Source organism: Aedes aegypti, chromosome 3 (genome assembly GCF_002204515.2).
Source record: "Aedes aegypti strain LVP_AGWG chromosome 3, AaegL5.0 Primary Assembly, whole genome shotgun sequence".
NCBI classification, from domain to species: domain Eukaryota; kingdom Metazoa; phylum Arthropoda; class Insecta; order Diptera; family Culicidae; genus Aedes; species Aedes aegypti.
Window position 1 is genome coordinate 203,423,902 of NC_035109.1, and position 13,221 is coordinate 203,437,122.

Below are 13,221 nucleotides of genomic sequence, written 5' to 3' on the forward strand. Positions count from 1 at the left end.
AGTTCAACTTTGAACATGAAAATTATCGGCAATTTTATTTTACAGCTGTTTGCTATAGTGCAAAGAAAATTACAATACATAAAGCAAAAAAACACTAACATATAAACATTTCCGTGGTATGTCTTGATTCGAAATCCGGATAGCATTTCAAAGCTGATTCAAATACCGGACACATTTGCTTCGAATTCTGGACACTTTCACATATTTAAAGTATTGAAAGATTTTGTAAATATTGCAGTTAAATGCAGTTTAACATGCTTTATCAAAGGTAATTCCACAAATTTTTAATTCAAGTTGCAGTAAGATATACACTCCCGTGCATAAGTTTGGGTTCACCCCCTAAAACACATGCAAAAGTGTTCAGTCCATATCTCTGTGATTACACGTCCAATTCAAACTCTCTAAGGGCCGATTTCTTCACCTTCGCTTAAGCCGTAAACCACGTTTACCCATGCGATTAAACCAGGTTTAGGGCCTAAGCGGTGGTGAAGAAACCGCTCATAAGCCACATTAGAAAGGCAATGAGTTCTTACTTCGTATGTATTTTTCCAAAAACATTTTTTGAACATTGTATACTAAATTTTAACTTAAAGTTGTAACATTTTTCAAGAAACACACTGAAAAAACATTGCTAATTTCCTTAACATTGGATCGACCAAAATTTTAAAACAAGGCGTCATTAGAATCGTAATCTTATATTCTTTGAAGGGCACTCACGAAATTTTTGCGAGAAAAGTATTCAAAATCAATGAAATAGTCAAGCCATCGTGCAAAAGTTTGGGTCACCCCTCAGTATGGTGTATCGTTAGAGTGATGCAAAATTTTGAAATTGTTGCTCCCCTATGCTTAAACGATTTTTATCATGGTAAATAACATCATCCCAAAGTATGAAACGATTTTGAAGAGATTTGACTGTGCAGTGCACACGTCATTTGAAGTTTATGTGGAGATTACTATGGAAAACGCCAACCTTTTGTGTTCAGCCCTCTATCTTTTCGCCATACTATAAAGACCACATTTTGATTGGACGTCAGAATAAAATGGTATTCATAATTATTGAGTGGGTTCGCATTTTGCATGCTTAACCAACTACTCGGCAGGCAACAACGAAACTCCTGGCGGAGAGAATAGATCAACGTAATCCAGGCTAATATGTTCTACATCAAAAAGCAGTGTTGCTCTGAAAGTAATTCAATGATCATCTCAGCATGATCTACACTTTGGAATCAATAATAACAAATTATCCTTACGCCCCATCATAATGTGTTCTTCGGCAAAGTTGCAGCTGGAAAGATTTCACATAAGCAGAGGTTGATAATTTTTCTATAGATTATTACGACGAGCAGTTAGAGGACTGAACACAAAAGGTTTGTCTTTTCCACAGTAATTCCCAGGGATGGGAAATGTACTGTAGCAAACATTTACCATCACGACATTCACATGTTTCTACACGACCATCAAAATCCAAAGCAAACCATGACAGTTCGAAACAAAAAAAAATGTCATGGCTGTGCAAAACTGTAATCTTCTTCTTCCCAACGTTTTTTCAAAGCTGAATGCGAAATGACTCGAGCACAGTGGTAACACGATTTTTCCGGTTTTCGGGGTTTCGACTTTTTGCTCGGTAAAGGCGGCGTAAAATTGAACTTGTTTATATGTATCGCAACAGAATGATTGTGGTTTTTCTGTTAGCACTAATAGATTTCAACTAATTGAAAACACAAGCAAAATATTAGCGATTGAATTATTCAACATTTTTTTCATTCGCCTTGGGATGGCTGCCCGAAAACGATCATAGTGAAGAGACAAAAACATTCAAGCAGTGTGTGAACCGTTGGCAGCGCAACGCCTGATGGTATTGATGCTGCTGCTGCTTTGTGTTTTGGTTGATTGGCAGAATCAATGAACTGTGGTAAATAGTGATCACAGTTCCCAAGCCTGGTAATTCCCATATAAACTTCAAATGTCGTGTGCACTACCAAATTTCTTCCAAATCACTTCAAATTTTGGGAGAATGATTTTCATCATAATTGACATTGAACGGTGTATAGGGGAGAAAAACCTTCAAAATTTGCATCAGTCTAGTGTATCGCGCAAAAGTGTGGGTTCACCTGAACTTACTTGAAAAACGAAAATTCTATGAAATCTCAAACCATTCATGTACGCGCCATTATTTGCGTTTGGAAAAGCTATGAAAAATGGCAGAGATATTGACAAAAATGATTTGCGTGTGGCTCACCTTCTTAGCAGTTTGCTAAAGGACACCAGTTATGAAATTTATGTTTTCATCCGGTAAAACTGCTTAAACCGATAAATGTTTGTTGCCTTGAGATTTTTGATGTTTGATCATTAGGGGTCATCCTAATGAGGATTCATTTAGGATCGTTAGTCAGTTAAATATATTTATTAACACCTCAATCACAGCCAAACAGACGAAATTTCTATCGACTACTCGTTGAACAATCATTTCAAATTTCACAACCAGAGGCACGCTCATCGTTTTTCTTCGCGTTTGACGTTTGACGTTTCACACTACCGCCTCTCTTCTGCTGGTCTTGTAGCACGAAACACCTTTTCGTGCAACATGCTCACCAGATGATAATGGTGTAAACTGGGCGATGGATTTTGAAGAAGGCATTTGTTCTAAGTGCTAAGTCTGTTTCTCTGCGCCTCATTTATTACCAATGTTTCTCAATATAGATTCAAAAGATGAAACCATATAAATTTTCCTTACAGGAAAAAGCAATCCTTCATCAAAAATTTTCACGAAAATGAAATGTAATATTATTAACGTAGTCCGCAATAAAAAAATAGAAGAATTTACCACGATTAGCGTTTAAATATCAGCAGTATAACGATCAGTTATTAAAGTCTGCAAGGTTCACAAGGCCGATTTGTAAAATTCGGAAGTGATTATAAGTTTGTGTTTGCGCAAATGTGTTGTATCCAAGAATGTTACTTGTATTACGTATGTCCTTTTGTATGTATTGTATTGAATAGAAATAATTCAGTTGCAACTCTCTAACTGCCATGGCAGGATGTTAATCCAAAAGTTTTACTATTTTACTGTGAAATCACAACGTAGGAATAAATCTCGACCAAACAGTATGATTTTTTTTCAATTTTTGTAAATTGTTTCTGTAATAAAGCCTATGACAATATTTTGGAAGCAATTTATTAGAGACGAGTACTGTCGACAAAGTTGCAAAGTATTTGTTTAAAAATCTCTAAAAACAGATAAAATTTTAAAATACTTTACAGTTTTAATTGTGATATAGTGATCGATGTCTTTAATTTTTCTTTATCTTTACTTCAATTATTTCCTGCAAGCAATGTAGCTCTTGCACATCTACAGCATGTGCACAGCTTTAGTTATGTATAAGCAATGTTTTTATTATTATTTATAAAACATGTACAGTCAAACCTCCATGAGTCGATATCTGAAGGGACCATCGACTCATGGAAATATCGAGTCATGGAACACAAATGCTATGGAAAGCTGTTCATAGTAGCCATGAAATTTTGTTTTTAGTATGGTTCCATGAGTCGATATCGAGTCATGGAACATCGACTCATGGAGGTTTAGCTTAAACAAAACAATCTCTAGGGGTTGAATACAGCTTCTTCTTCTTGGCATTACGTCTTCACTTGGACAGAGCCTGCTTCTCAGCTTAGTGTTCAATGAGCACTTCCACAGTTATTAACTGAGAGCTTTTATTGCCAATTTTGCCATTTTCGCATTCGTATATCGTATGGCAGGTACGATGATACTCTATGTCCAGGGAAGTCAAGGGAATTTCCATTACGAAAAGATCCTGGACCAACTGGGAATTGCAACCAGACACCTTCAGCATGCCTTTGCTTTATAGCCGCGGACTCTAACCACTCGGCTAAGGAATGGTTGAATACATTCTTCCAGGGTTGGGAAAAATCTTGAAATTCACTCTACAGTAGCCAAGCAAAGCCAATCACAGTCAGCGAAGCCAGTGAATCTCACGCCCATCGCTGCTGTAGGCAAAAGCCTTGAAAATAGCAAAACACCCGTTGCTAAGGGCAACCCACAATTACTGTAGAAAAATGCTCTATTTCCCGCTGCATTTCCCGCATTTGGAGCCTTCAATGACACTCATGATTTAGAAAATTCGTGCACCCAACATAGGCTACTTGATGAGATTTACGTTTTTGAAACTACTGTACTGGAGAGCCACGTGATTTTCGCAAAAATTCAAGCCTACTACTATTACCATTCCCAGCACTGCATTCTTCTTCTTCTTCTTCTTCTTCTTTCTGGCGTTACGTTCCAAATGGGACAAAGCCTGCTTCTCAGATTAGTGTTCTTATGAGTACTTCCACAGTTATTAACTGAGAGCTTTCTTTGCCGATTAACTATTTTTGCATATGTATATCGGTGTGGCAGTTACGAAGATACTCTATGCTCTGAGAATCTAGAAAATTTCCTTTACGAAAAGATCATCGACCAGCGGGATTCGTACGCACGGCCCTCAGCATGGTCATGCTCAAAAGCTGCGCGTTTACCGCTACGGCTATCTGGGTTGAATGCATATTGAATCCTAATAAATTTAGATGTGTTTTCTAGGAAGAAATTGCAAAACTTATGGTTTGCCGTTGGTATCCTAATTTTAGTATTTTAAATGCGGACCAGACGCTGGCCAACTGAGGTGAAAAACCAAAATTTGGGTTGAAAAACTTAAATTGAATTTAGATTCATTTTCAAATATTAAAACATAAAACATTCATAAAAGCTTATTAAACAAAGCTTCAATTACATATGAACAAAAGCATGCCAAAGATTTAGGCAATGGATAGGAGTTTCTAGTTTGAGCTTGAGCTTGCTTGAGCTTGATTGGCCGCCCGTGGATGCTACTCCAGTATCGTCAGATCAGCTGCACTTTCACAAGGAACCAACCGAATGACTGCTTGGGACTAACAGGCATCCTCAGTGTATAAGTGCTGGTGATCTTCTATTTTTAGCGACAATGGTGCCTGCCACGTCAGAATGCAGACCAATGTGGGGAAGGGGGAGAAATTGATGATGCATTATACTGGTTCCCACGTAGACCGTATATACCACTGCATCTAAGCCAGTTCATGCGGGAGTGTATGGGTTGGGGGAAAGGCATGGCAGAGAGGTTTGCTTTTGTGGTTAGCAGACTGCCTATGTATCAGGCGTACGAAAAGGCATGCGCGTGGAAAAATGGAAGCGTTAGGGAAACGGTTTCTCGTCCGTCTCTGGTTCTAGCGTATGTTATAAACAAATAGTTTGAGTGTGATAGATTTAGAATGGAAGATAGAAGCAAGTGAGAGATATACAATTACAAAGTACGAGGAAAGGGACGGGCCTGGGATTGAACCCAATGACCTTCTGCTTATGAAGCAGAAGCGGTAGCCATCACACCACCAACCCCGTCGTTTCTAGTTTGAGCTAAATAGTAAATACTTTATTTATTTATTTTATTTACGATTAAAGATTAAAATTTAACATCGTATTCCAAAGGATATGATATACAAATGATGTACAGTCACCCCACAGTTATGGATCAACTAAGGGTCATTTTTCAGAACAAAATTAGATGAAAAAAACAAAAAAACGCTTCTGGGAATACGGTTGACATTTTATTTCCTACGGACGGCAATAATATGCTTAAGCATAGTATGATTGATTGCGATGCTGTACAGATTTATGGTTCACATATAGAAAATGTGTTCTGCGTAATTGCAACTCTATTTGATGAGATATTCCCATTTCAATCCAACTCTGATCCATATCTGTGTGCTATCCATAACTGTGGGGTGACTGTATGTAATAGATTTCAATTGAAAATGATTATTCTTGCAAAAACACACTCCTTGTCATTCTCAAATTCCCTATTTGTGAAAAATACTAACTTTTCATTTCATTCCAGAGGAAAAATGACATTAGGATACTCAGATTCCGAACTCGCTAACATGGGCGGATATGATCTAGTGCATTTTGATGATTTGGCCTATGTGGCAAGTGCACATCAAGAATGTAAGTGAGATGTTGCTCATGAAAATAAAGTAAGACATCATCATCTCATCTAACCTATTTCAATTTTTTGCTTAGTGCTTAAGACTGGCGCATCAGGAATGATTGCATATCGATACCAAAAAAAGAATGGAGAATGGCAGTGGCTGCAAACAAGTTCCAGATTAGTTTATAAGAATTCCAAGCCCGACTTCATCATATGTACTCACAGACAGCTAATGGAAGAAGAAGGCAGAGATCTCCTCGGAAAGCGGACGATGGATTTTAAAGTAAGTTTTTTGATGTAAGATTTTGCAACCATATTTTGGAAACCTCCACGTTTAACTTTACGCACAGACAATTTTCAATCAAAAGTTGGTAAATCCTCATGAGCACAAATTGAACAACAGTTATCTGTGTTGAAACCAAATTTAGAGTTTACAAATGATTTTCATTAAAATAGTTAACATGATAAGTTATAGTGTTAGTTGTATAAAGCACTTGATACAATATAAAATGCACTACTTTTTTAATATTGTGCATTGTTTGCGCTAAAATTTATTTGAAACAAAAATTGACTGTGAGAAAAGTTAATAAATCCACTTGCCTGAGATTCGTTTTCATACTATCTATTTTTATGCTTCGAAAACCCAATTGTATTCAAGTTTATTAGAATTTATAATACAAACACCATATTCTTAATATTCGATTATTGTTCTTTTACGTCTAGAAAATTGCATTCAGTAACATTTTATAGACATCCAGCTATGCCCACAACCGCATATATGTAGCATTCGACAAAAGTAGGCATTGAGGTAATGGTGTACTCTGAGTGGATTTTTTGTCAGTATCGAAAAAAATGAAATTTATAAAAAAAATACTCAGAACTCAACAATACTTATTCGAGGCTGACCTTGTATACAGCTCATATCGGATATTGGGTGAATAGCCTAAAAATAAATCTGATAGAAATATCATTGCTACTATATTATACATGTACAATCACAATGTAACTGTTATGATCATACAATTGGCAATGCGACAAAACAACTTTCTGTTTGTTTTTCGAATTTTCTAGAACAATCGCACAAATTTCCATGGTATAACATTGTCAAAAATATCGAATGTAGTCAATGTCAAATATACAGTTATGGACAGAACTGTTGTGGCAACTATGTTTCTATCCGATCGCCAACTCAAAGAGTCCAATTTTAATCGACTCAAATGTGCTATTTCCTACTAACAATAAAGAAGATATTAACGCAATGTTTCGATCAAATCAATATTATAGTCAATATTAGATTTTATTAAATACTAGTCCCGGCAAACTTCGTCTTGCCATCAAGTAGGCTGTTGATAAACGCTATGGATCGTCCTATATAAAATGACCGTTCCGTTCATTCTCGTTTTTCCGACTTTCCCAATGAATATATTGGGATTTTCATATACACAAACACGTCGGAACCCTTGACGAAAAAAACGGAGAAATAATCACTCAGATCCGTTGACCCGTTCGTAAGCCATTTCTTGACATACAAACACTATTCCATTTTTATGCATATAGAAGATAGAAGAATATAGATAGATAGATAAATCAATATTTATAATCGAATTTTACTTCCACATATTATAGAATGTACAGCTGTTTAGCAGATATTAATCTGTGTCGTTTTAAACATAAAAAATCTCTTCGAACAATGGTGTGAATGCTTTTAACGTGTCGTTTTAAACATAAAAAATCTCTTCGAACAATGGTGTGAATGCTTTTAACGTGAACCATAAATTTAAAAATACAACTGATTCTTGTTAAGTGGTATTAACATTAAAATTTGAATTATAAATATTTGCCTGAAATCGGAAGTAAAACATTAATATAATTATTTGTCTTTTTTGGAATGCTACCTGTTCTTGTATGAAACTGATTTGAAAATCCATTATGCCAAATGTATATATGTGAACGTTTAGAATTCTTTATTGGAACCGCTACTCGCAATCGTTGGCAATTAATCATGGAATGTGAGATAAAAGTAATACTACCACCACCCAGTAAACACACCATCGTTTATGATGGGATATAAGAGTACAAATGTGGAGGCGATATACGTACATCTTGCATGCAGCCTTATGGCGCATGTACGTATATCGCCTCCACATTTGTACTCTTATGCGCTATCGTATACGAGTTTGTGTTTACTGGGCAGTAGAGGTGAATTGGAGTTGATCAGAGGCGTCCCGTGAGGAATTTGATTACCTGTGCACTGACTCGCACAAACCGTTTATTTTGAACTAGTGGTCCCGGCAAACTTCGTCTTGCCATCAAGTAGGCTGTTGAAAAACGCCATGGAACGCTCCGTGCAAAATGGAAGTTCCGTTCACTCCTGTTGTTTTAACTTTCCCGTTAAATATCCTTTGCTTTTTATATACAAAAACACGTCGGAACACTTCAGGAACATAACTATGGAAGAATCATTCTAATCCGTCGAGCCGTTCTCAAGCCATCTCGTGACATACAAACACCACTCCATTTTTATTTATATAGATTATGAATACGAATTTTTCAATTGATTTTTTAAAATGTATTTCAGCTAAAAATGTAATTTCTTATTATTAACACCTTAAAATGTAATTTCCAATATTGTATGCAATCTTGAAGTGTCTGGAAGCTATTATATTTGTTGCTTATTGGACGTATTTTTTGTTTGTTTTCTTCGTTTCAATCACTAGTTGTAAGTTTTAAGAATTTTGGATGATTCCAATATACAATGTTTAGGGAAAAGGAAAATTTTCAAATTTCGCTGATACCAAGGCGATGAAAGAAAAATTTTGCGTATTAATCGCGGTTCCATAGTTTGATAATATTTGACATAAAAATGTATATTTACAGTAAAAATTACCTTTATATGCATAAATTTCAATCATTTTTCGTATTTTGCGAACTGAGATAATAAGTTTAATATCATATTATCAAATTTAAAGCAAGAAAAAAGACGTTTAAGGTGAAGATGAATCGAAGCCAAAGTTCAAATTTTCAAGAGCACGGATCTGGAGAACCGAACATCCGTTTAAGCTGGAAACCTAATCGATTGGTCACCACCAGCTAGTGACCAATTGATTAAGTTTTCAGCTTAAACGGATGTTTGGTTCTCCAGATCCGTGTTCTTGAAAATTTGAACTTTGGCTTCGATTTATCTTCACCTTAACTTGAAACTAAACGATTAGCACATTTTTTTTATATGAAACTCGGCTTACAAATAAATAAACCATTCTTATGAGCAAAAATCTGAACTTTTCTGAGATTTTCATACATACCTTCAGAATTCAACTATTTGCGCGTTATTTTCCAAGTTTCGCGATGAAGGATAAATTCCGTAGATTTCGTGGCTTTCGCGAAATTCCGAATCTCCATTATTCCTAACGTTGTTATTCTATACAATAATTCTTATTATTTACTGCTTGTCAATTGTATCACGATATCTTAGCGTTTTAACGATGTCCAGCGCTGGTACATCTCTTTGTATACTTTTGTGGATACATCAAAGCTTTCAAGTGAAATGATGACTGACTGTTGAACGCTGAAACCCACTTTACGCCCACCGCAATTTATCAGTTGTCGGTCTGTTGAGCAAGAAAAACTATATTCACACATAGTTTATAAATCAATTCAAAGCCACATGAATTTTGTGTATTTAATAAGATAAAACATAATCAATTTGGCCAATATGTTTATAACATCTAGTATTGGTTCCAATCAATATTGCGCCTACTATCGCGCAACACCTGGAAGCTCCATGCAACACACATACACACAAAGCATGTATGGCGTTGACGCTTTCTCTTCCAACAGCAGACGTCGTGACGCCAGTTGCGCGCGCTTTCTCAATTCTTGCAAACCAATGCGAGCGTCATGGGCAATTTATCTCTCGGGTGCACAAATTGGAGTGAACCAGATTTTACCTATACAACGCCACTGTTGCTCTAGAAATGTCAATACAAATGCACATTCCTGCTGTGTCCATACACGCTATTTTCGTGCACAAGAAAGAGTGCACGGCTGAAATGAACATTCTCTGCAATACGATGGAGACGCATGGCAGTTTGTCTTGTTTGCTTCGCTGTTTTCGCTTGCTGGTTGAGCAAGACCATGGGGGGGGGAGAATCAAACGGTTTGTTCACTGAGGGCGATGGACCAGATGAAGGTGAAGAAATCAAACAACATTTTCAAGCAACTACACATTATGAATGTTGGAAGTATTGAGAATTAATATATATATATATATATATATATATATATATATATATATATATATATATATATATATATATATATATATATATATATATATATATATATATATATATAATATATATATATATATATATATATATATATATATATATATATATATATATATATATATATATATATATATATATATATATATATATATATATATATATATATATATATATATATATATATATATATATATATATATATATATATATATATATATATATATATATATATATATATATATATATATATATATATATATATATATATATATATATATATATATATATATATATAAAGCACATATATATATATATATATATATATATATATATATCGAGTTAAATGACACGAATGTCACTACGAATACCTGTACTAAAAATCAGTATGAAAACAAATTTCAACCAGGCTAAGCAAGAACGATACATATACATGTTAATAATGCTAATCGTACACCAAAATACCCCTTATTTCCCAATAGGTAAGCTATTTAGATACTGGATTAACGTCAACATACTTTACTGACGCAGATCAACTGATCGTGACACCTAGTGGATCTCCTACGGCGGCTACGACATCACCAGTTTCTTCTACGCAACGATACAATCGCCGCTATAAAACTCAACTCCGAGACTTCTTGTCTACATGCCGATCCAAACGGAAGCTGCAACAATCTCCTGGGGGACAGGTAAATTTTAGAAGAAGCTGTGTTCACAATGTTACCTAGATAAAATATGCCCTCTCGAAAGTAAGGTTTTTGGACAAGCGCCACGGCCCACGATATTGACAATATGTTTATTATAAATACTTTTCCGCAATATTTTGTTTACCGAGTTGAAGTCGGGTCAGCCATGTTGGATTGCTTCAGCCAAAAATTGATTAATTTTGATGATTCAGACAAATCATCCAGCAAAACACGCTTCACTTCGGCTGCTGTCGGCTACCGTGGTCAAACTGAGAAAGGAGATGTGGGGAAATATTGAAGTGCAAACATTCCTGATTTCTCCTTAATATTCTTCTTCTTCTTTCTGGCGTTACGTCCCCACTGGGACAGAGCCTGATTCTCAGCTTAGTGTTCTTATGAGCACTTCCACAGTTATTAACTGAGAGCTTACTATGCCAATGACCATTTTTGTATGCGTATATCGTGTGGCAGGTACGAAGATACTATATGCCCTGGGAAGTCGAGAAAACTTCCAACTCGAAAAGATCCTCAACCGGTGGGATTCGAACCCACGATTTTCAGCTTGGTCTAGCTGAATAGCTGCACGTTTACCGCTACGGCTATCTGGGCCCCTATTTCACCTCAATATTTGCATTTATTTGCACCTAGATGATTTCAATATATTTAGAAATAACATTAATCCATCAATATATTGATGTCGTCTAGAGGCCGCTTATCATTTTGCATGAGTCTGCAAAGATTGATCATATCTATACAAATAATGTTATAAGAATCATACTTAGAAGTCGCCTAAAACCACCCATCATTATTTGAAAATCCTAGAATTTTTTGACAATCCTTTGTTACATTTTGCAAAAATACAACGCAGATTTCTGTAGGTATTATTTCTAGGTTACTTTTAGAATCTTCAATCCAAAATCCTGTTCTGGAATCTGTGAGGTATTTGTCCATGACTTGATATGAATCCTGTTAATGGTCAGACATCCACCCGGGATAGCCGTAGCGGTGAAGGCGCAGCTATACAGCATGACCAAGCTGAGGGTCGTGGGTTCGAATCCCACCGGTCGAGGATCTTTTCGGGTTGGAAATTTTCTCGACTTCCCTGAGCATAGAGTATCTTCGTACCACCCACACGATATACACATGCAAAAATGGTCATTGACATAGTAAGCTCTCAGTGAATAACTGTGGAAGTGCTAAAACACTTAGCTGAGAAGTAGGCTCCGTCCCAGTGGGGACGTAACGCCAGAAAGAAGAAGATCCACCCGGGATTATGTGGAAACTCTGTTTCCCATAAAATTGATGTGCAAAGTTATGTTAGAATCGAGCATTTGCGGTGATATTCTGTTCTGTTGACTGAAATTCAGTTTCCTATCAAATATAGAAGAAAGTCATGGCCGAGTAGTACTTGTGATGAAGTACTTCTGATAATAATAAAATTATTGTTATTATTAAGAAGTACGATTTCTTATTACTAATCACAAATTGATTTTACGTAAGCCTGTTTTATGTGCAGAGTAATTTGAAAGCTTATTAACTTCAAAAAAGAGTGCTGCCGAACCTACCAGTATTATCAAAATTTGAAATTGCATAATTTTGAATGATTTTTGAAATCAAGTAAACTTAGAAGAATTTAAAACTAACGCAATGAATCATACTGAAATATTAGCTTGTGACTCAATGGAAAGTACAATAATGAGCCTTCAGATAAGTAGTCAACGGGCCAGATATGAGAAGAGGCCTCAAGTCGAAAATCCATGGAGCTCTTAAGGCGAAGTAGGCCGTCATTGAAATTTTTACGCGTCGTTGATGATTGTTGCTAATGCATCTCACGATTTCGAATCAAAGAAAATCAGCTGGTTTTGCACTGATACAGCTGAAAAAGTATCAGCATACTTTCTTCATGTTGGCGCGTACAGTGATACTTTTTCAAGTCAATTTGAACTATCAAGACTGAGTTTTATCATTTTGAAATGCAAGCTGAAAAGTCATCATTGCTGCCAAAACGAATGACGGGCTACTTAGCCTTAAGCTACCATTGAAAGAGATCCTCTGTGTCTGCGCTGAAGACGCTGTTCAGATGTTTATCGTAGTGATTTTTTTTCTAACACTTCTCGTATGCTGGTCAAAATGCTCATGTTCTTATTGCAGCACAGTTCTTCTCGAGGCACAAAACTTTGCCACGTGCGTTGAGCTTCTGCTACAACTTCGGATTTTCTTGAGAGTCGTACACTT

General features: G+C 35.9%; 1 protein-coding gene across 3 annotated transcripts in view; it reads left to right on the forward strand.

Annotated features, from left to right (window-relative positions):
* The window catches only part of LOC5575425 (aryl hydrocarbon receptor), a 117,654-nt gene that overhangs the window by 92,597 nt on the left and 11,836 nt on the right, over positions 1-13,221 (forward strand). For all 3 annotated transcript variants that reach the window (XM_021854311.1, XM_021854312.1, XM_021854313.1), the window contains exons 7-9: positions 5,925-6,031; positions 6,107-6,297; positions 10,783-10,989. In XM_021854311.1, coding sequence (XP_021710003.1) covers positions 5,925-6,031; positions 6,107-6,297; positions 10,783-10,989 — 505 coding nt within the window. The remainder of the gene's footprint in view (positions 1-5,924; positions 6,032-6,106; positions 6,298-10,782; positions 10,990-13,221) is intronic.